This window comes from Acomys russatus, chromosome 6, assembly GCF_903995435.1.
Source record: "Acomys russatus chromosome 6, mAcoRus1.1, whole genome shotgun sequence".
NCBI classification, from domain to species: domain Eukaryota; kingdom Metazoa; phylum Chordata; class Mammalia; order Rodentia; family Muridae; genus Acomys; species Acomys russatus.
Window position 1 is genome coordinate 49865921 of NC_067142.1, and position 23180 is coordinate 49889100.

The following is a 23180-nucleotide window of genomic DNA, read 5'->3' on the forward strand; positions in this document are numbered from 1 at the left end:
TGAAAGGATGGCGATGAATGGCGAGGCAGTGTAGGCACTCTGTAAGTGTTAAGGCTCGATTGACAGTTTTAAAAGATAGCAGAAGTTAAGAGTTTATGGGTTGTTTTTTTTTTTTTTTAAACCAAGTATATTTTAGTGCTCTTCCAGTGTCTTCTGTACTTAGATGAGTTTTCCATAGCTTTAGCCTGCCCACACCTTAATCACCCTACAGACACCACCTGACTGCCACCACTGTGTCAGTTTTGTCTGTTTCCATAGTCCATACACACGGACTCAGCAGTAGGTATCTGAAGAGACCCAAACCTTGTGACACCAGCTGACACCTCAGATATAGGAAATAAGACAGTAAACTTCAAGTTTAGTATTAAAAATATTTATATGGAGGCTTCGTACCAGGAACCATGGCTAGAATGAAATAAAACACTACCAACTCCTGACTACTCTACCTGCCCCGGAGGATGCTGGGATAGCTCTTACTTTCTAGATGCTCGTTACACAATGCCTAGGAGGAAGACTCTAGCTGTATGGTGCTACAAGAACTCAGCTATATCACAGTTTAGGTTTACATGGAACATCTACAGGAAGTATTCACATCACCAAAGTAATCTTTGCTCCTTCATATGTGTGTGTGTGTGTGTGTGTGTGTGTGTGTGTGTAGCCTTGGCTGTCCTGGACTCACTTTGTAGACCAGGCTGGCCTCCAACTCACAGTGATCCGCCTGCCTCTGCCTCCTGAGTGCTGGGATTAAAGGCGTGCGCCACCACACCCGGAGCCACATATATAATTTTTACTCACTAAGTTTTGTTTGCCTAATTAAAACAGAACTCACTTTTACCAGCGAGTCAGATGTAGGTGTAGAAGGGAGAAGCAGGGTAGTCAAACTGGCTCTTACCCTGACTAGAGGGACAGGGACGTGATGGGAGCACAGTGACCAGAGCCTGGAACACGTACCTCCAGCGCCTCAGAGTCCACAGGAGTCAGCTGGGACACACTGGCATAGATCTCGACGGCTTTGTCACCTGCTCGCTTGGCTTCCTCGTGGACTCTGGCAGCCTGCTTCTCCAGGTCCTGAGAGATGTTCTTTGCTTGTTCATACCTAAGAGACAAATGATGTATTTAAATTTTAAAAACTAATAGCTGCTTGTTGTTTGTTTGTTTGTAACATCTTTAATATTAAGCAGAAGCATTCTAGTCAATATCACTAGGACGATAACTCCAAAAAAACCTCAAAGGAAATGTTGTACCAGTGCTTAAACTTTGATACCAACACTTAGCTAAGTTATTATTTAATTTTTTCAATTTTTTTTTTTTTTTTTTTTTGGTTTTTTTCGAGACAGGGTTTCTCTGTGTAGCCTTGCCATCCTGGACTCACTTTGTAGACCAGGCTGGCCTCGAACTCACAACGATCCGCCTGCCTCTGCCTCCCGAGTGCTGGGATTAAAGGCATGTGCCACCACGCCCGGCTCAATTTTTTCAATTTTATTTAGCTCACAGTATATAAACTGGGCATCCCTAACCCCAAATTTCAACTCTAACATTTTTAGCACTATTATAATACCATAGGAGAATTTCACACCTGATTCCACATGATGGCTACTACAAAACTGCAGACACACACAAACAGTATACAACGTTTTCAGCTACTTGTATACAAACATGAATGAACTTTATGTTTAGACTTGGGTCTTATCCACATCTTGTTATATATGCAAATATTCAAATACACATGATCGTATACCCCAAATCCACAGCACTTGACTATATTCACAGAATAGGACTGTGAGCCACGTCCCAACTCGACTCACTTCCTGTTTAGCTCTTCAATCTCCAATGCAGTTTGATTTTCTCCTGCCAGGGTCCTCAAAAGCAGATTATATGCCTCAGCCGAAGTCTCGTTGGCTGTATTTGCCACTCGCACAATGTCATCAGCTTCCTGTTTATGGCTGTACATGTAGGAGGAAAAATTAAAAATAAACCATGAAACAGACTGTTTACTGGGGGAAAGAAGCAAGATTTAAGTAAGATTTACTTTGTTATATTTATATACACTAATATGGGCAGAGATCTAGGAATACTGGAAAGTCCCTTTTGGAGTTTCACAATCATTTCAGCTGGCTACATTTATAAAAAGTGTCTATAAACTGAGAAAAGAGTATTTTCTAAGAAAATCAGTGGCACAAAACTGTACAGGGGCAAATTTGTGTTTTCTTAGAAAAGCTGCTTTTTGGTTGGGTGTGCTGTGGTAGGTTCTGCCCATATCCCTAGCACTGAGGCAGGAGGATCTGGAGTTCCAGGCCGGATGAGTTACAAAGTGAAATGTCTCAGAAAGCAGGGAGGGGATAAAAGGAAGCAGGTAACTAACTTTAGAATATGAGGGATTTACATGCAACACTGTGCCAACCAGAACCCCAGGCCTGATCTTTATCCTACACTCAGCTGGTGCACATAGTTTCTGCGTAGTCTCTACAGTTACTACATAGTCTCTACATGGTTACTGCACAGTCACTACATGGTTACTGCATTGTCTCTACATGGTTACTGCAGTCTCTACACAGTTACTTCATAGTCTCTACACAGTTACTACAGTCTCTACACCATTATTACATAGTCTCTATAGTTACTACATAGTCTATACAGTTACTACATAGTCTCTATAGTGACTACATAGTCTACACAGTTACTACATAGTCTACATAGTTACTACACAGTCTCTATAGTGACTACATAGTCTACACAGTTACTACATAGTCTACATAGTTACTACATAGTCTCTATAGTGACTACATAGTCTACACAGTTACTACATAGTCTCTACACAGTTAATGTTGCAGGATATTTCATCACACTGTAAACCCTCAGATGATCTGTGTTATTCTAGTTGTGGTGTGCCTCAGCCCTCGCACACACCTTTAATCCAAGAGCTTTCTGTAAACAGGATTAAATGAAATCAACCATAGGTCAAGAGGCAGAGCAAGCAACCAGTTGACAGATAGTGAACGTAGGAAAAAAACAGAGTAAGAGGAAGTCAAGAGGATGAATAGAGAGATGCAGAGGAAGGAGAAGGGAGGGACATTCAGTTGGAAGAAGCTTGTTTGAGACAGCGTGGGAGAAGGGCATCCTTCTGGGACCTCTGCGGCAGAGGAAGGTCAGCTGGGTGCTTTCTCTGCCTCTCTAAGCTAGCAGGCTTTCACCCCAGCATCTGGTTCCTGAGTCTTTATTGGTAAAATGGAATGACTGAAATTGTTAAAAACAAGTTATTGTATGGTCTTCCTAGTCACTGCATAGTCTCTACAGCCTGTCTGTTTGACTTTTCTTCCATACTCTAATTACTGGGGAAAGCAACACCAAATAGCAATGAACATACCCAGCCAGCCAAGCATCACAGCTGGGTGACAATGCTACCAGATTTCCACTTCTAACATTTCATGTTGGGTTGTGGCACCTGGTATGTGGCCATTCTCCTTGGCATAAGAAACTTTCTTCCTAAGCCCTTGCATGAAGCACACCATCAGTACATCTTCAAGACCTAGCTACCTGGGGAGGGTCCATGTTCTCAGTCTCCTTTCTTTAGTAGGAAAATCCAGCTACGAAACCATGAATGTCTATAAAGGTGATAACACGGGCTCACAAGTTCACACTTACTAGAATAGAACCCACAATGTGTTAGGGCGTCAGTGCCACTGCTCTGGACAGTGTCTACAGTCTGACACCTGCACACGGTGGCCTCCTTGTGTGCTCCATACTACTGAGAGTGCTCTCTGTGGGGCTTCACACACAGATGCTTGCTCTCTATGATGCCTACATTCTGGCAACTTTAAAACATACATACATATATATATACACACACACACACACACACACACACACACACACACACAGACACACATATATATATTTTGTTTGTTTTGTTTTTCAAGACAGGGTCTCTCTGTGTAGCCCTTGTCTCTCCTGGACTCGCTTTGTAGACCAGGCTGGCCTCGAACTCACAATGATCCGCCTGCCTCTGCCTCCCGAGTGCTGAGATTAAAGGTGTGCGCCACCACGCCCGGCAAAACATATTTTTTTAAAAAAATTGATTCCTTCTGAAATTTGAAGCCTTCCAAAAAGTTATCTTATAATTAATTTAAAAGTGTAAACAAACAACAAACAAACCAGGAATGAAATGGTCAGTGGTCTTTGGCTTACTTTGAAATGTAGAATTACTTAGTAAGTGTTTTCTATTTTTATTTTTTGGTTTTTCAAGAAGGGTCTCTCTGTGTAGCGTTGGCTGTCCTGGACTCGCTTTATAGACCAGGCTGGCCTTGAGCTCACAGCGATCCACCTGCCTCTGCCTCCCAAATGCTGGGATTAAAGGCATGTACCACCATGCTCGGCTCAAGTGTTTTCTATTGAGATCTAAAAATTAAATATTTGTTAAAACCACTAATGTAAAATTTTAAATAAGCAACTTCTAATGAATTTCTTAAGAGTATATAAATTTGAATGCCTTAAAGTAAAAAAAATTATGATCTGTGAAATACGTAAATATAATTTTACTTTAAACTATTATATTCTAATGCCTAAGGTAAATGTTCCAATTTCAAAGTGAAAAAAAAAAAAAAAAAGAGTATGCGTAGCTGGTCACATTTCAGAGAGGATAAGCCTTACAACGGAACATAGCCACGGGCAGGGACAGGGCAGCATGCACATATTGCTGGGGTGCTGTGCCGGAACTGTGATGCATATGCCTCAGCTTACCGTTCTGCAAGCCTTCGGGCTTCTTCTGCCAAGAGGGTCATGTTGTTTGGTTCCCCTGTAGACTCCGGCTGAGTGATCGACTAAAGAGGAAAAAAAGCCCACTTGTTCTCAAAAGACCAAATTGTTTAAATTCCATAAGGCAAGCATCAACACTAAATTTTTGTTAAAGTCTTATGCAAAATAATATTTCTTATTTTCAGGGATCTTTAATTGTAGTCGGCACCTTTGGCTGCGGAAGAGGCAAGCGAGAGAGAGCTGCGACACTCCTCCATTTTTGTCCAGTAGCTTCTGTTTTGTTGAACTTGAAGTGACCCCCTCAGGCTCCTGTATTTGAACACCTGGCTCCCAGCTGGCATTTAGGGGAGCTTATGGAACCTTAGGAGGTGGGTCATTGGGACATGCCTTTAGGGGTATAGCCTGCTCCACTTCTGTCCCATCCTTAGCTTCTAGATCTGGCTAGATCTAGACACACTTCTGACACCAACACTTGTCCCAGTACTTTGCCCACATGGAAGAGCCAAGCAAACTCTCCAATCTTAAGCTGTGTCTGTTCGCTTTCCCACAGCAAGGAGAAGAGCATCTGCTCCGATGGCTATGAGGAGCACGGCTCTCCTGCTGCAGAGTGCCAAGCAGGAGGAGGACGACACTCTATTCCACCGACAGGTCTGCTGCAAATCACCCAAGGACTCACCACATTGGCAGCAGCCATTTTTGCTTTCTCGAGCTCCCTGGAGGCGATCTCAATCAGCTGCTCTGTGTTCTCTACTCGGGCCCGTGCCTGGTCAGCCAAGACCCCAGTCTCTTCGATGGTATTCCGGATATTCTGCAGTCGGCTGATCTGGCTGTGCAGACTGCTATTCACTCTCTGAAGGCGATCCATCAAATTCTGATCTACATCTGAAAGAGCATTGCAGATAGATACAGTCAGTTACCGATCAGAAGGAATACACCATCTGTGTGAAGCTGACTTACCGTGTCTTTACTGTACCCAACACGATTTTTCAAACATATTTTCCCTAACGTGCAACAGAGCTAATGTCTCTCTTGTGCCCATCCTGGTTGCATTGCTAGCAGCCTCACTACACTGTCTGTCCCAGGTGACCCTGGGTCCCTTCACTCTTCATCACTAGATCCACAACCTTACACAACAGTCAGCAAAGCAGAGGCAATCAAGCACGCTGACGATTTGATGAAGGAAAGTAAGACTGATCTTTATTCCATGACACCTGCCAGATTTAACCACAACTGCATACTATTAAAGTGCTGTCACTACGAAAGCCTAACTTTTTTTTTGGTTGGGGGATTTATTTATTTATCATGTAATTATGTACATAGTATTCTGTCTACACGCCAGAAGAAGGCACCAGATCTCATTATAGATGGCTGTGAGCCACCACGTGGTGCTGGGAATTGAACTCAGGACCTTTGGAAGAACAGTCAGTGTTCTTAACCTCTTGAGCCATCTCTCCAGTCCCTAACACAACTCTCAAAAAGGACATTTGAAGCAGATGCCAGGTGTGGCTCATGCCTTTAGTCCTAACACTCAGGAGACCGAGGCAGGTGGCTCTCTGTGCATGCTAGGCCGGCCTGGTCTACATAGGAGCTGCAGGGCAGCTATCGATACAAAGTAAAACCCTGACACAAAAGAAAACAAAACCTAGATCAACAACAAAAACCCAAAACACCAACAAGCTGCTGAAGTATGGCAAATCCAACTTCTTCGTATTTTAAATTAAGTATGCTTTCCGTTCCTCTCTCACACTCCTTCTGTCTCCGCACATGTATGTAATTTTCAACTAGATTTCTGCCTCTACATAGCTCCTCAAACTGAACTTCACTTCTCCATTCAACTTAAACCTCATGCTTGGGTCCTAATAAATCAAACGATAAATATAAACCTGTGCAAACATAGAGCCTGCCAGTATTAAATTCTCACATGTCGTAAGGTTTTATTAATACACAAAAATTCAAGTTCCATTCAAAATTGACCAGTCCTTGGAACAGAAAGGGGCCTAGAAATAAACCCACACATCTGCAGCTAGCCAGCTCTCAAAGGAGTTGCTAAAAACACACACCAGTAAAAGGATTTAATAGGACTGGGAAAGCAAACTACCAACGATGAAGCTGCAATCATAACTCTACCAGTTGTGAAAAACCAACTCAAATGGACTAAACACTTGAACAGAAGGCCTGAAGTAATGAAATTACTGAAAGAAAACAAAAATGCTTCAAGACACTGGAATAGGCAAGGATTTCTTGGACAAGACCCCAAAAACACAGGAAATAAGAGCAAAGCTAGACAAATGCAATTACATCAAACGGAAGGGCTACACAGCAAAGGGGACTATCAGGAGTACGCAGAGACACTGGCACAGACCGGGGGAGGTAAGCACAAACCGCTTAAGAACCTTAAAGCTCATGACCAAAAAGAGGGGAAAAGTTAATGGGCAACACACATAAGCAGACATTTCTCAAAAGAAGGTCCACAAAATGACAAATAAGCATATGAAAAACGTCTTTTAATGGCATAAATCACCAGGAAATTCAAGCCAAAACCTCATAGACAGACCACCTGACCTCAGTCAGCATGGCTATTGTCAAAAAGACTGAATGAAACAAGTGCTGGTGAGGATGGGGTGCTGTGAGGAGCAAACCCCGCACGCTGCCGGTAGGAATGTGAGTTAGCACAGTCATCAGTCATCGTGGGAAGCTTGATGGAGGTCCCTCAAAATACTGAGCACCAAGACAACACGATCCAGTAACCCCAAGCCTGCAGACATTCTCAGCAAGAGTCAGAGAGCATGTGAAAGAAACACCTGCAGTCCATCATGGAGAGAGTCTTCTCAATAGACAAGCAGTAAAAATTACTGGCCAACAAATAATGACACGGTACACAAGCACAGAGAGATACTATGCAACTACAAAAAGGAATGAAATCCTGTCATCTGCAACTATGTAGATGGAGCGAGTGAAATAAGAATGCCACATGACCTCATCCAGACGTGGAAGTTTTTAAAAGCTGGTATGTACAAAACGGTGCGAGCCTGGCAGCAGAAGGCAGGGGATGGTGGAGGGATGGACAGCAGAAAGCATGTTAGACAAATCTGAGAAGCGCTGGCATGCTCCTGAATAGTGACAGGGGCAGCCTATGATTAAACAACACTTCATTTTAAAAAGCTAGAAGAAAGTGTTTTTAAAAGTTTTCACCATAAATAAGTAATAAATGTTTATCCTGATTTAAACTTTGTACAATGCACATATATACACATATCAAACAAAACATTATTATTCTATGAATATGTGTAAATTTTATGTTCAATGTATTACTTAAAAATGAACCTAACCAGATATGTCTAGTTACTTCTTTCTCTATTTCAATTATCATAAAAAAATGAAAATTCTATACATTAGTGATAATTATGTGAAGAAAAAAAGGCAACATGTTGAATTTCTGACCCATATTCTTGGACAGGCCGACTTCTCCACGTAACTCCAAATGAATACATATTTATAAACTCAAAGTGAGGTTGGTTACTGCCTGTGCCTTGACTGCTGTGCCATGCATGATAGCTTTAATGAACATTTATTGTGTGCATCTGGGAGCACTCTTGTCCCCTAACAAGTGGAGTCAGCTTGAGACGAGCATCCTGCAAACAGGAGCAGATTCTATGCACTTCTCATGTCTGGTGCTGAGCTCAGCATCGGGCTTACTGCAGGCACTTAGTAACTGTAGAAAAGAGCTTGCCTAAGTTTAGGAAAAAAACTTAGTTCAGAGTAAGAAATAAAAACAAAAATGAAAAGTAATCTAAAGGCACATCTATGAGCTGAGCAATGGTGGCCCAGGCCTTTAGTCCCAGCATTCAGGGAGGCAGAGGCAGAGGCAGAGGCAGAGGCAGAGGCAGAGGCAGAGGCAGGTGGATCTCTGTGAGTTCAAGGCCATTTTGGTCTACAAAGCCACCAAGGCCACATAGAGAAACCCTGTCTCAAAAGCAACAACAACAACAAACAAAACAAAACAACAAAAAAGGATATGTTTAAAATAACATTTCAGCTTCAAAATTTTTAAAAACAAGTTTCTTTGAAAGTTGACATAAATTGTCCTCATGGTCTCAGATGATCTTTCTCTCCTCAGTCTTGTCAGGTCATGTGCAGAGGCCTGAGCTAAGTGCAGAGAACCTCAGGATGGGCACGGGACACACAATAGTGTGTAAATCACACAAAAGTTTTCATGCATTGGCACTAATTTCTAAGGCTTATTCTTATAAATGCCAAGTATTGCATATTCAGTAGCTAGCTGTTCAACCACTGCTTGAAGACGTAATTTTTCATTCTCATGAAAGTCATAGTGAAGAAAATAGAGCTATACACAAAATAAATGTCCACTTGTTAGAATAGCAGGGAAAAAAAATCAGATTTATAATTTTCTCCTGAAAGAAGCTTCTTAGAAGTTGTTGCTGGAAAACAAACATCTAAAAACCTACATGATTTTAATGATATTTTAAACTGAAGAATCTTTTTGTATGTAAAAAATTTCATAAATACTTTAAACTTGAATATCAAATAGTTTTTAACATAGTGGAAAGAGACCTCTGTTTATTATATCCTAAAGCATTAGACTATAGGTTGTTTTTTTTGAAATGCTACTTTTTTTATACTTATTTATAGCTAGGAGGGTAGTCCATGCCTATAATCCTAGCACATGGAAGGCTGAGGCAGGAGGCTTGCCACATGTTTGAAGTCAGCCTGGGACATACTAATAAGTGCCAGGTCAGTCTGAACTGCAGTACGAGACTCTGTCTAAAATAAAACAATTTTTAAAAAATCATATTCTGCAAGTAGTTTAAAAACTAGAAAATTTCTGGGCAGTGGTGGAACACGTCTTTTATTACAGCACTCAGGAGGTAGAGGCAAGGTGATCTCTATGAGTTCAAGGCCAGCCTGGTCTACAGAACAAAGTTCCAGGACAGCCAGGGCTGTTACACAGAGAAACCCTGTCTTAAAAAACCAAAAACCAAACAAACAACAAAAGTGAGAATTTTATAAAACCATATTAGTTACGAATTAGAAAAGAGGTCACCAAGCTACCCAGTTTAGTCACGTGTACCTTTGACGTCCTGAGCCTCACGGAGGAGGTCTGTGACCTCCCTCTCAGCCTCCTTCAGTCTGTCCTCAAAGGCTTGGTCTGTCACTGTCTCATCCCCAGTCCCAAGGTTTGCTATGAGGCTCTCTAACTCCTGGAGTTTCACTCGATGCTCAGCAACCTAAGGGGGAGGGAAAAAAGAGAGGTCAGCTGTGCATGCTGCGGAACCATGCAGAGCTCTGGACAGTGGGAGGTCTGACGCAGACAGCACAGGCATAAGGCGCTTGCCTATTTCTCTGGCTTCCAAGGCAAGCTCTTAGCATCATTCCTCCTGTATACACGGTCTACTGACAGGTCTCCAATCTGACCTCTGTTCCTTGAACAGCCACTTAGCTCTCTGCCAGGCCATCTCAAACTGCACTCCAGGATCTGTTCTCCCTGGGGACTCTCAGTAAACACCATCCCCAGCAATGTTAGGTAACAAGCCCAAGGCCCACTCCTGGGTCTTTTGTTCCCTGTCCTGGTGTCTCACCACACATATTTATGTGGTCCATTCAAGGGCTTTCTCTTAACCTCATCCCTAACAATCATTGTTCCTGTGGCAGTCAGGACACTCCTCTTACGTACAGCTGAACTAGTCTACAGTCCCACTGGATTTGGGAATGCTGCCTAAAGTCTTCGTTTATTGTCAATACTGTCCTACATAAGGTGCCACCAACAAAGCTCCCCCCAGGGAAGGATCTGGTCAGGTTCCTCCTCACACGGTCCCTCCTCCTCCCCCTCCTCCAGATCTCACAGCACACGGCTTTCCTTACCGAGGCCTTACATGATCTCCCATAGGCATTGCCTCTTCCTAGTCTCTCAGTCACTTACCTCAGCAATTCTCTTATGTATGTTGTTATGGTTATCCGCCCCCCTCCCCCTGCCCCTCCCTCCCATTCTCCCACCCCACCCCCACTCCCCCACCAACTAGAACAGAGGCCTCTGTGAAGAGAGACCAAGTCAAACGTGTTCATCATTTTTTTTCCCCTCTGGAGCTTAGAGTTTCTGCTTCCTGTCTGCTGAAGGAGTGAGTGACCGGGTGAATGAGTGAGCGAGCGAGCGAGTGTGCTGCAGATGGCTTACCTTATCCCTCACCAGCCGGTAACAAGCTGGACACTCCTGGCAGCCAGGCCAAGACCGGTTGTAGAAAAAGTTCTCTTCACACTGGTCGCAGCGGTTTCCCACGAAGCCTTCCCTGCACTCACAACGGCCATCGTCTTTACACTGGAGTGAGAGGGACCCTTCATGATGACAGTCACAAGCTACAGAACAAGGAGACAATTCTCATTTGTACTCGGGCCGTGTCTCATCACTCTGAGTACTTAGAAAAAAAATTCACTTATGAGATTGGAAATGGCTAAAGTCCATGTAGCAGAGAAGACAGACATTTTAAAAGGGAAAACACGTTGTAAGGTAAAATCTGCATCCTTTGGGCACATTTTGTGTGTGTGGTGTGTGTGTTCATGTGTGCTCATGTGTGTGCATGTGTGTGCATGTGTGTGTATGTGTGTGCATGTCCCTACAGAGACCAGAGGTCAACACTGGGTATCTACCCTCATCTGTCACTTTTACCTTATTTCTGTGTTTCTTTGAGACAGGACCTCATTATGTAGCCCTGGCTGGCTTGGAACTCACTCTATAGACTAAGGTGGCCTCAGACTCAGAGATCTGCCTACCTTTGCTTCCTGAGTGCTGGGATTAAAGGTGTGCACCACTGTGTCCAGCTCTACCTTATATTTTGAAACTTGGTATCTCAATAATAGGTAAGCCCTGCTGGCCAATGAGCTGCAGGGATCCATTGGCCTCCGCATCAGAGTTACAGATACACCTAGCTTTATACATGGGTACTGGGGATTCGAACTCAGGCTCTCTTGTTCCTATAGCAAGAGTCATCTCCTCATCCGCTTGAGGCACATTTCATGTGACATAGTAAATTACAGAAATGCCAGGCGTGGTGGAGAATATGCCTCTGGGAGGTAGAAGAAAGGGAAATAAGTCTAGCCTGAGCTACATGGGAGAGGCTGGGGAGCAGGAGAAACACACACACACACACACACACACAGCTTATTATTAAACTAAGTAGTCCTCTCTACTTTCATCTTTCCACTGCCTAAATTTCTCTAAGAAATAAGAAAACCCAACGATAACATTTCTCTTGCATTACTTTATAGTTTGTTTTCTCACTTTGTCCTCTGAACTGAGTCAATGACTTATGCTACATTCCACAGGAGAAATGAAGGAATTCAGGAAGAAAGAAAAAAAAAAAAAATCAAACTGTTCTGACTCCCAGGCAAGTGTTTATGCCAAGGAAAAGCAGATGTTTATACGCAACAGAACCAAAAAGGCCCCACGGGTGGAAAGTAACCACACTAAGCCAACAAACACTGAACAAAACCCATTACTGTTTCCTCATCTGCAACGGGCTCAATAAACAAGTCTCAGTAAGCAGAATGGGCAAGCTCAGTCCTCAAAGGGAGATTTTTTTTTCTTTAGAAAACAAGATTACAAAGGTGAATAAGTATAAAAAATAACCACAAAAGGAGATATCAACAAAGCAGTTACAAAGGAACCAAAAAGCCCTTGATTTGCAGAGTTTTATAATTCTCGTAGAAGAAAGTCTCCACAATGGCCACACGGAGCCTATGGGGTTCTTTGTGCATGTCGGGCAGTAAGTGGGGTTGGGCATCACTGCACTGCAAGCTGCCATCATGTCTTACGTTTGCAGCCTTCGGGTCCAAATCCAAAGTGGTTGGTCTCACAACGCTCACAGTGCTGGCCGGTGATGCCAGGCTGGCATTCACATTGCCCCGTGCGGATGTCACACTGCCCGTTGGTGGAACCCAAAGCGTGACAGTCACACCTGAAAAGAAACATGACATTTCTAGGGTAAGAAAAGCAGAGTGTAAGCAGCATTCTCTACCAAAAGGCAGCATGCTAAGGGCTGTCAATAGGAATGTTAAGGGTTGTCACTGAGTCCCTAGTGTTCAAGCCCTTTCTGTGAGTGCTATTCAAGGCTCCTTGTCACGCCTCACCTCCATACTGAAACCCTCTGGGCACTGACCAAGAACTGATCAGGTTGTATAGCCCTAGGGAGTTATCTGTCTTTTGAAATGTCCGACACACCAGGACTGGCATCGTGCTGTCCCTTCTCCCCTTAAGTCTTCCCTCACGGTGCCTTTCTGACATAAGGCACTAAATTTCTAAACAACTCCAAGCCAGCCATTAACTGTAACTTGGAAGGAGGTACTTCTTTTAACACGGACAGTGAAGATCACTTTCTCCAGAGGCTCTGAACTCTCACCTCTCGCAGCCTTGCCCGCTCTGCAGGTTGTAGAAGCCAGGGTCGCAAGCACCACAGTCCCGGCCTGACACATGAGGCAGACACTCGCACTGCCCAGTCACAGGGTTGCAGCTGCTCTGCTGCCGCACTGTCCCATAGGGATTGCAGGCACAGGCTAGGGTGGGAAGATAGAGAAGCAACAGACTCAAGTCACAGTAAAGCTTAAGACCTGTGCTGTCTAGTACAGAAGCTGCCCAGTCACACACAGTCTGTCTGGGTAATCTGAACAGAGATGTGCCATCAATTTAAAGCATACACTGACTGACTTTGTGGACGTAGGTGAAGAAAAAAAAAAAAAAGAACACCCATTTCATTAACAGTTTTTAACTGGCCATTAGTTGAAGCAATAAAATGTCAGCTATATCGCCAAACATAATAAATTAATTCTCCTGCTTTAATCAAGGTGTACGTGTCACTGAATCTGACCAGTGGCTGACCTTTGCATTTGTCCGCTGGATTGGGAGCCAGGGGATTTCCGAAAAACCCTTCTTTGCAGCGGTCGCAGTAGAAGCCAGCCGTGTTGTAGATGCACTTCAGGCATTCTCCTGTCAAGCGGTTGCAGTTGCCAACCGCATTGGGATCTATGTTGTCATTACACTGACACGGGCGGCACAGTCTCACAGGCCCGTTGCTACCCAGGGGGTCTCCGAAGTAGCCATCGTCACAGAGTTCACATCTCTTGCCTGGGAATGAGAGAATCTGAGGTTAGAAAAGAAAGGCCTGAGGCATCCCGGCTGTAGATTACCAGTGGGTACACACTGTCTAGTCTGGCCATCCTATACAAGGTCTGTCTTGTGGTGATATGGCCAGCACTCATAGTGGGCTGTGTGGCCCCAGCAATGGGCCAAACCAGTGGAGTGGCCTTGACACACACACTCAGTAGGATGGTCCCTGGTTTGCCTACCTCCTTTCAATTTCTCTGACAACCAAGATCACGTGTTAAAATTCTTGGTAAATGAGACAGGTTCAGGGTTTACCAGCCTCTGAATTCCCAAGCATGGGCACACAGGCTTTGGCTGAACTTGAAAACGTCGAAGCGATACTTTTGATGCTTTAAGTTTTCCAAGCAACAGGGTGGGCAGGATAAAAGACATACACTAGCCCTGGTTAAATGCCATCAGCCAATGTAAAGCCAGAGAATTAGGTATCACCCGCTGTCTGCTTGGAGTTAAAAACAGAGGTTCTCAGGCTCTCTCCACCGAGCGCACTGCTGTCTCCATCTTTTTCCACTTCTCTATGTTCGTCAGCTCATGTAGCCAACAGGGCCTAAAAGAGCCTGACATTTCTCACTAAGGTTGTTTGCTAAGTCACTAAACAACCGCTGTGCACATCTGCTATCCACACCAGCACTCTTCCAGGTTGTGAGCAACGTGGATGCGGTCTCTGCTCCCATGAAGCTGCTGCCTCTGTTAGGGAGGATCAGCGCAGATGTGTGCACGAGACTTCAGATGGTGACAGGCACAAGGGCATTAAACCAGACACAGTGGCTGATGGGAGAAACGACAGTGATGGCGAAGGCCACTTTACCCTGGGGGTAAGACTAAGCCTCTGTAAGGAGGAGACACTCGGATGAGAATCCACAGAGAAGTCTGCCAGGGAAATACTCTCGGGAATGCTTCTGAGCAAGGCCACACACAGAGGCAGAGCCAACTAACCCAGGTCAGACCACGGTGACAGGAAGATTTTCTTTTACATTTGTTTATTTACTTATCTGTCTGTCTGTCTGTTTGTGTGCACACATGCCATGCTATGACTGTTGAGGTCAGAGGTCAACTTGTGGGCGTTGGTTCTCTCTTTCAACTATGAGGGATCCAGGGACTAACCTCAGGTCCTGAGGCTTGACAGCAAGCCCTTTACCCAAGAAACCACCTCAACCCCTGCAGAGTTTTTAAGCAGTATATCACAGAGTGTGGTAACACACACAATCTCAGCACTTTGGAGACTGAGCCAGGAAGATCGCAAATTTGAGGTCAACCTGGGCTACACTGTGACCTGCAGGTCAGCCTAGACTACAGAGTAAGGTAGCTCAGAAGAAAAAAAAAAGGAAAAAGAAAAGAAAAACCAATAAAGTGATGTAATCCTATTACATCTTAAAAGGGTTATTCCAGCTCCCATGTAAAGAACAGATCTTAGGAAAGCAGGAGAAACGGAAAACAATGAGAGACAACTTCAGCTGAGAGGCCGAGGGACTAGAAATGGATGGCAGCAGTAACGTTGGCAAAAGGAGGGGTTGTTTCTAAGAAACGAAAGAACGAAGAATCAAGTGTAAACGCCAGGATTTTGGCTTGATCAGGCAGGTTGTGGTGTCTGTAGACCACTGGGAAGGGAGAGGGTTAGAACTAGAGAAAGAGGGAAGAAGTATAAAATTAGATTTTTTTTTTTTAAAGTTTGAGACTGGAGCTCTATATGTCTCGTGGCCTGAGATGTTTACTGAGGTGCTGGGTACAAGGCCAGTGGGGATTGGGAATCAAAGGACAAAGGTGGTGATGGAGATGGACTCTAACCCGGGTCCTAGGGCGCATGGAGGGGGCAGTTACCAGATCACAGGGTTGTAAGGGTTGTTTAGGGAAGTTTACCTTTCAGAAGCTTAGGACTTTAGCCTGGGGTCACCAAGCCTGAGGATCCCATCAAAATGGGCCTCGGAATAAACACCCTGTCCTCTTTGATCTCAGGTATATATGCTCCTGGCCACCCCAACCCCAAAGGAGACTGGATTTGATGCAATGCACCTGTCTCATGGGGCAGAAAAATGTGAAGAGCAGATGCAGGGGTCAAACAGAAAGATCCCAGCCCTCCATCAGGTGGGAGAGCAAAGTGACAAAGGGCTTTGCTCAGGAGATAGTGCCCGGGGTCGAGGGTACAGATTTTGTAGCCTGAAGAGACTGGATCCTCAAATACAGAGGAAAATACCCAGCTGGAATGAAGAGGCGATCAAGGGGTACCCAAGAGAAAAGACAAGAAAACCAAGGAGAGTGGCAGGTCGGACTACAGAGCAGGGGGTCAGCCAGCCCTGTCCACCATGGCCACCAAACTGACCCCCAGACCTTACAAAAAAAAAAAAAACACAGGTCAGAGGGCTGAGCAGGAAGTATGGCTGGAGGTAGGACAGAGGGAAGAAAACAGAATGCAGGTGAATGGGCATGAGGGACCCTCCTGGCCCCGCTGCGGGCAGCCACCAGCCTCCCTCAGAAGCGTCTCCACGTGAGTGCAAAGGCAGCATTCCACTGTGATGTCTCATCTGACAGTGTAGCTAATCCACGTGTAACCTCTACTTCAAAAGCTGGAAACGTGTTTCAAATCAAACTAAAGCAGACACAACCAGGCAGCCTATATTAGACTCACTCCAAAATACCATTTGCTTTCAAGTCTAGGCTCGAGGTTCAAATCCTGCACTCTTTCTACACATCGAGCAAGTAGCACAGTGTTTTGACCCTAGTTTTGTCTTCTCCCCTCACAATAAAGCCAGGCCAATGAGTCTGCCGCCAAGCCCCCAACCCCCCTCATAGTCAGCTGGCTAGATACAGTCACCTAGAACAGATTCAATATTATGTTCTTTGGGAACGGAGGTCTACCCAAAGCGCCAAAAAGAAGCATACTTTCCCAACTTATGTGCCCAACTTTGAGATACCGAAAGACTAATCCAGAGAAAGAATTTTGAAATTGCTATTGCACATTAAAAATTCCAGACAAGCCGGCACTGAGAGCCCAGTCTGGGTTCTCACTTGACGAGAGATTACATCATGGTGACAGTTCTACGGAGTCACAAAGCCTGGGTTGCAGCTGCAGCTCACCAGTGCCTCTCCACGCAGCCTTGGACATGGCGCTCAGTCACAGCAGAAGTTCCCTCTGAGGGCTGTGCGGACGCCTGGGGAAGGCTGTGTAAACGCTGACACCTGTGCAGAACACGCACAATGCTGACTCACTTACCGGCAGTGCCCGTGGGACAGTGGGTGCACACCACCTCCTTTGTCTTGGGGACAACGGCACAACTTGAGCCACCAGGACAGGGACAAGGTTGGCAGTCCGAGGAGGTGCCCAGGGTTGAGTCTCCATAGTACCCGTCGCTACATTTCTCACAGTGGGGGCCAGCTGTATTGTCTCTGCAGTTACAGATACCTATTTTGAGAGCAGAGATATGCCATCAGGTAAGTAATAAGTAAAAAATGACAATGACTGCAAAAGGACCCTTGGGCCCAGCAGTGGCCTCGGGCCCTCTCACCTGTCTCAGGGTCACAGGTCTCACTGTGTCCATTGCATGTACAGAGCACACATGGACTGTAAGGGCCAAGACTTGGGGTTTCTCTTCTGTAGCCTGAGAGGCACGTCTCACAGAACTGCCCTCCGTATCCCACCGGACAGGTGCAGGATTCCACCCAAGTTGCAGGGACTCCTGGCCCAGGATGAGCACTTCGCAAGGTGACGTCATCCAAATATCCAGCGCCTGTTTGTGGTGTGGAAAAGAGAATCACTCTTCCAGTTTCCAAAAACTCATCGGAGTCAGTAACGTGTACGAGAAGCCAGACCCAAGAGTCCAGACAAAACTGACCATTAGCTCAAGTCAATCACCAGGAATGACAACCAGAAAACAGCATTTAAGACAGCTATGTGGTACAGAGTGCTAAGCATGTGGAGTAAAGGTATGGCAAAATTATAGAAACAACACACACACACACACACACACACACACACACACACACACCCCACATACACAGAGGGTTGTATAGCTCTGACAAGTGTACAGTAATCCCTAACCCATTATGCCATGTGTCAGAATGCCCTTCCATTTCCGTAAGGAAAGAGAAAGCTCACACTGAGTTCAACCAAGCAATAGAAGCAGCCACTATGTTCTAAGGGTGTGACGTGGGCCTTGGAGGCACCATCACATTTCGCTTTCATCTCTATCCTACCAACTCCTCTGCAGTCCTCTGTACATTCCTCCCATGCTCTGGAGCACTACCTGCTGTCTTTATAATTCACGTGGAAACTGGCCACCTAGGCCAAAGGACACTTCCATCACTGGCTTGAACTTAACTTTTAATATGTGTATGGCGTCTGCCCAGTCAGATCACGAGTTATGATGCACTCCCGATCCCTAAGTCTGACATCTCCTCGGCCTAAAACCACTCTTCCTTCAGTCTGGCTCCTCACTCCCAAATGATACTTCGTCTCTTCTCCTCTCAGACAAATGTCCTTAAGAGAATGTTTTGTATTTCACCTTCTCACATTCAAATTTACTCTTGTCCTGTGAGTGTTCCGTGAGCTGACTCAGTTCCAGGACTAGCCAAAGCTACACTCCTCACCAGGGACTTCAGAATGCCTATCTAAGGCCCAGCAGTGCTCTTCTCCCAAACCTGCAATTAGTTTTTCTTCTCCAAATTCTTTTCTTCCCTTGGGCCTCAGGGCACAGATCTCAACTCTGTTTCTAGGGCCCCATCCCTTTTCTCTGGTTTCTGCCATTATTTCAAAGTTTAAAAGTAAATGATCAAAATTCAGACAACCTTCTAACCTATATTTGTAACCCAAATGACTTCCAAACGCCTAGACCTGTATTAGTAATCACCTATAAAACATTTCTGTCTGGACGCTCATGCAGAGACCTCAAAAACAAGCAAACAAACACCCCACACATCCAGTTATACCCTCTATGACACCAAAATGGGTGGGAGGGGATACCCTCATTAATAAGTTCTTGAAGGCTTATTTATAAGCCCTTGTTTACATAAAATTAAAGCAAATTTCCATGGGATAATATAATTTCTCATAATTTAGCTGATAGCTCAAAGCACGTGATAACTACATGGCAGTAAACAAAACGACGTGAAGGCTAAACAAGTTGAACCAGCAGTTCTAATAAGACTTCGAGAAAAATCTATATACAGTGACATTTCAATTGGCTCATTAATTGTAAACGAACACTGTCATTAATGTTAGTAAACATCCTCTAGATTCCTTGAAGACAGTTTCTAGCATGGTTTAATAGCAACTGATAATTGGATCTTTTCTTTCCCATGAGTCCTTCTACCCAGTCATCGTCTTAATCACCTTCTAAATTACATCACAACTTACTCCTCTCACTGTATGTTCCACGGATCTTGATAGAGGTCAAGTTGTTAAGGAGCTTCTGAAATTCAAAGGGGGAGAGAGCGGGCCTCCAAGGATAATCTGTTGCCTCATGTAGCCTGGAGACAAAGAAAGGGCACATACATAAAGAAAGGCTACATAATGGCTGTGAAGAGGCTCTTTCCTGCCCATTGATGCCACCCAGGAAATAATGACAAGCTAACCAAATAAAAGAGAGAGCTGAAGGTTTCTGAGTACAACTAGAAAAGAGAAAGGTAAAAGAAAGCTCATCTCAATAACCCAAAGGGTTTTTACAGAGAATTTTGCCATGTAACCCAGGCTAGCCTTGAGCACCTGAGAGAATCCTCCTGCCTCAGCCTCCACTGGTCTGGGACAATAAGCATGAGCCACCATGGCTATGCCAGAAGTTTTTATTTAACACACACCTTGAGGCCAGATCAACTGAGATAAAAGAAACCACCACCACCAACAAAAAACCACTTTCTCTTTCTCAGCTGCTTAGGTCTGAGTTGACAAGAGAGGACAGTCTCACCTGAAGATGTACTTCACAGTGGTCTCGCTAGGGTAGGAGTTGCCCTGAGCGATCAGGGGCACCGATACCCTCAAGCCAGCTCCCTCAAGCACGAGATCCTCTGCAGAGAGGCGAGTATCCCGTCTGTCCACTCGGAAGGAGAAGGAGAGGTTCTGCCCGTAACTCAGGACCTGGTTGCCCAGGAACTTTGCTAAAAGGCAGACATTGGGCTGGATCAGAATGTCAGAGTGACCGAGAGATGCACCCAGAGAGCTGTGCTGCTCCGCAGCCTCACTTACCAGGGGCGATGAAGTACCTCGGGAAGTAACTATCTGAGATCACAGCAATATCCTGCCGGTCTGAGGACCACTCGAGAGATGCCTCCGAGCCATCTCTCTGCTCCACACGCCACCCATCCTCATCTGCAGGTAGACAATGAAGACACACATTTAGATGACAAGCGTTCTGTATCCAGGCCCCGCAAGATGTGTGAAACTGCACCTTGTAGAAAGAAAACCACCAATAAAACATGTTGACCCTATAACAGAACCTGTATATACCATCCCCTGAGAGACACATTTTGCTGTGTTTTTTATGGAACATTTACAGTCACTGCTTACTATGGTAAATTCTCTAAAACTGTATGCACATTTCCATTAGAACACCACTCAAGGGGGGAACAAAAAAAAAATGCATATTAAGCAACAGCAAATGTTCTTAGTATCAAAAACCCTCCCAAGTTAAGGATTGAAAAAATACCCATATACAAGTGGACTTGGAGTTCTTAAGAGGCCTGTGAGGTGGTGAACAAGGGCTAAATTACCAATCTGAAAGGTAGAGGAGATGTCGTAAACACTGTAGCCAGCAGCATTGGTGCACACAGAGGAATGCCCAAAGCAGAAGCAGGGTGTGCAGCCCTTAGGGTTAGAGGATTCCAGGTTAAAAAATCCAGGTTTGCATCTGAAAGAGATTAAGACAGCCTGGGTCACCGCTTCCACTGGAAACCTGATGCCAGTGAAAACAGCAGAGCCAGAGAAAGACGGAGCTACCTCTCACAGCTGAAGCCTTCAACGCTGTCTTTGCACACGCATCTTCCTGTCTCAACATTACACTCATCTGTGCTGCCAGAAGGGTTGCAGGAACACGGCCTGTTTGGTGGGGACAGGGTAGGATGAAGAGGACTGACAGGAGAGAAGCCCCGCCCTTAAAGCCGACCTGTTTTACACACAGTGCACCTTTAAAGGACAGAGTGAACTCATGTTATTTTTATATATGGATTTAGTTTCGGTCAAGAATACTCACCACCCATGATGAAACCGAATACTGTGCACACTAACTTAAACTACTAAAAACCACTTTCTGCACACCCCACAACCCCAGGGGCATCATCGCGGCCCGTCTTGAAACTTGTTGACCACGACCGCTAGGAAAGTGTCCCCAGTGCTACTGCCTTTTCTGGGCAGATTCAGGACAGTCTCTGATTTGAGAAGCATTTACCTGCACCCTGCCTCAGTGAGGGAATGGAATCCAGGCTGGCAACGGTCACACTTGTCACCCATCACTCCCGGCTTACAGCTGCATCTGCCATAACTGTCACACTGTGTGCTGAGAGAGCCTAAAATTTAACGAGTTCATGTTCAACTCCAAGTCTGGACAGACGGGTAAGCAAAATCAATGTCAAAAGAAACTCTGACTAATACGCAATCTCTAGGTGATCAGAGAAAATAAAGACCAAATTCCAAACCACAACTCTTTGTAAATCAGAGCCTTACAAACCATAACAGTTCAGCTTTCCAGGTACACTTTAAGGTAAATCTACCCCACTGTTGAATAAAACTGTACCTAGGGATACAGCACACAAAAACGGTAATGAGGCTCCCATCTAGAATTTCAGGATATATAGACACAAACACAAAATACTAGCCTAACTCTCAAAAAAAAAAACAAAACAAACAAACAAAAAAACTACAAGAGACTGAGCCCTGTGCATCTCTAGACACACACTGACATGCTGTACGCTCTTCAGCCCTCTAAGGAGAGTAGACTAAACAAAATCATTAACAAGGAAGGGCCCTTCGCGGTCAAAGTTCAGATGAGCCAGCTGCCAATTATTTACAGAGCCACTACTTCTTTTATACACACTAGAAAAGTATCTGAAGGTTCAGCTAGGTCGGAGTGAAGGAGAAGGCTGGAGGCAGAATGAGACATTACAAGCTGGACTAGCACCCATCCTGCCCCACTTAACTGTGCACATGCTCAGAAAACAAAGCTTCATTTTTCTGGGGGCTCAGAAGACTGCTGGGATGGCTGTCACTTACCAACAGGACTGCAGTGGCACGGAGAGCAGGCTTCAGTGTTCCCAAGGCGGAAGAAGTTCTCCCGGCACCTCTCACACTTGGCACCATCTGTGTTATCCCGGCAGTTGGTACAGTGGCCACCATGTCCAGTGGAACGGTAAAGTTCGGGGTCAAAGTAGCACTCTTGGGAGCGGCCATTGCAGTCACAGGCTGTAAGCCAAAATATACAAGTTACGCCGATCAGTACACCTTTAAAAAGAAGACTACTTTTAAAAAGCAGGTTTGTGTCTGTGTGAGTGAATGCCATATGTGTGAGGATGCTTGCAGAGGCCAGAAAAGGGGTGTCAGGTCCCCTTGGAACTGGAGTTAGAGGCCGCTCTCAGACACTCAACATGGGTGCTTTGTTGAGAAATAAACTGTGGGAGAGGAGTCATCACTAAAGCCTGTATACCAAGACCTGTATAGCTTTAAGAAAGCATTTTAAAAGAGCTCAAGAAAACCAAGCCACAACTTCCTATATCTCTGTGACACGTGGTATAGAATAAAAACGACTGCCAGGTAATTGTTTATAAAAGACACAGCATGCCAACGTTCTTAGCCTGATCACCACTTTACTAAGGAATATCCGTCCTTATAGAAAAAGGGTACTCAGAACCTGCTCATATGTAAAAACCAAGTCAAATGATCGCTCTTCTGTGTTTTGAGAAAGGATTTCACTATGCAGTGTTGGCTGGTCTGGAATTCACTATGTAGATCTGGCCTTGAAGACATAGCAATGTCAGCCTCTGCCTCCCCAGTGCTGGGGTCACAGCATGTTCCACCACTCCCAGGTTTCTAACTCTTTTGCCTTTACTTCTAGCACTAACAGCAAAAACAAAAAACAAAACAAAACAAAAAAACAAGGTACTAATTTATCATGTGGCTTTTCTTTGAACATTTTTGCCTTAGCAGTTCAAACACATTAAGGCACCAGCTTTCATGGGGCCAGATTATTCTATCCCGACCAGGGAACTCGAGACATGTGGGTTTAAATTAGCATGTCTGATGACAGAAGCAAAATCACTAGGGAATCTAGACCCCTCAGATCCATCT

General features: G+C 44.8%; 1 protein-coding gene across 1 annotated transcript in view; it reads right to left on the reverse strand.

Moving 5' to 3' along the window:
• The window catches only part of Lamc1 (laminin subunit gamma 1), a 112188-nt gene that overhangs the window by 8516 nt on the left and 80492 nt on the right, over positions 1-23180 (reverse strand). The window contains exons 5-22 of the mRNA XM_051147584.1: positions 22110-22298; positions 21289-21406; positions 20841-20939; positions 20615-20751; positions 20091-20213; positions 19813-20002; positions 19266-19378; positions 17419-17640; positions 17127-17315; positions 13637-13882; positions 13161-13314; positions 12577-12719; positions 10943-11121; positions 9842-9998; positions 5429-5634; positions 4738-4817; positions 1806-1943; positions 952-1096 (exon numbers count right to left, since the gene is read on the reverse strand). Coding sequence (XP_051003541.1) covers positions 952-1096; positions 1806-1943; positions 4738-4817; positions 5429-5634; positions 9842-9998; positions 10943-11121; positions 12577-12719; positions 13161-13314; positions 13637-13882; positions 17127-17315; positions 17419-17640; positions 19266-19378; positions 19813-20002; positions 20091-20213; positions 20615-20751; positions 20841-20939; positions 21289-21406; positions 22110-22298 — 2828 coding nt within the window. The remainder of the gene's footprint in view (positions 1-951; positions 1097-1805; positions 1944-4737; positions 4818-5428; positions 5635-9841; positions 9999-10942; positions 11122-12576; positions 12720-13160; positions 13315-13636; positions 13883-17126; positions 17316-17418; positions 17641-19265; positions 19379-19812; positions 20003-20090; positions 20214-20614; positions 20752-20840; positions 20940-21288; positions 21407-22109; positions 22299-23180) is intronic.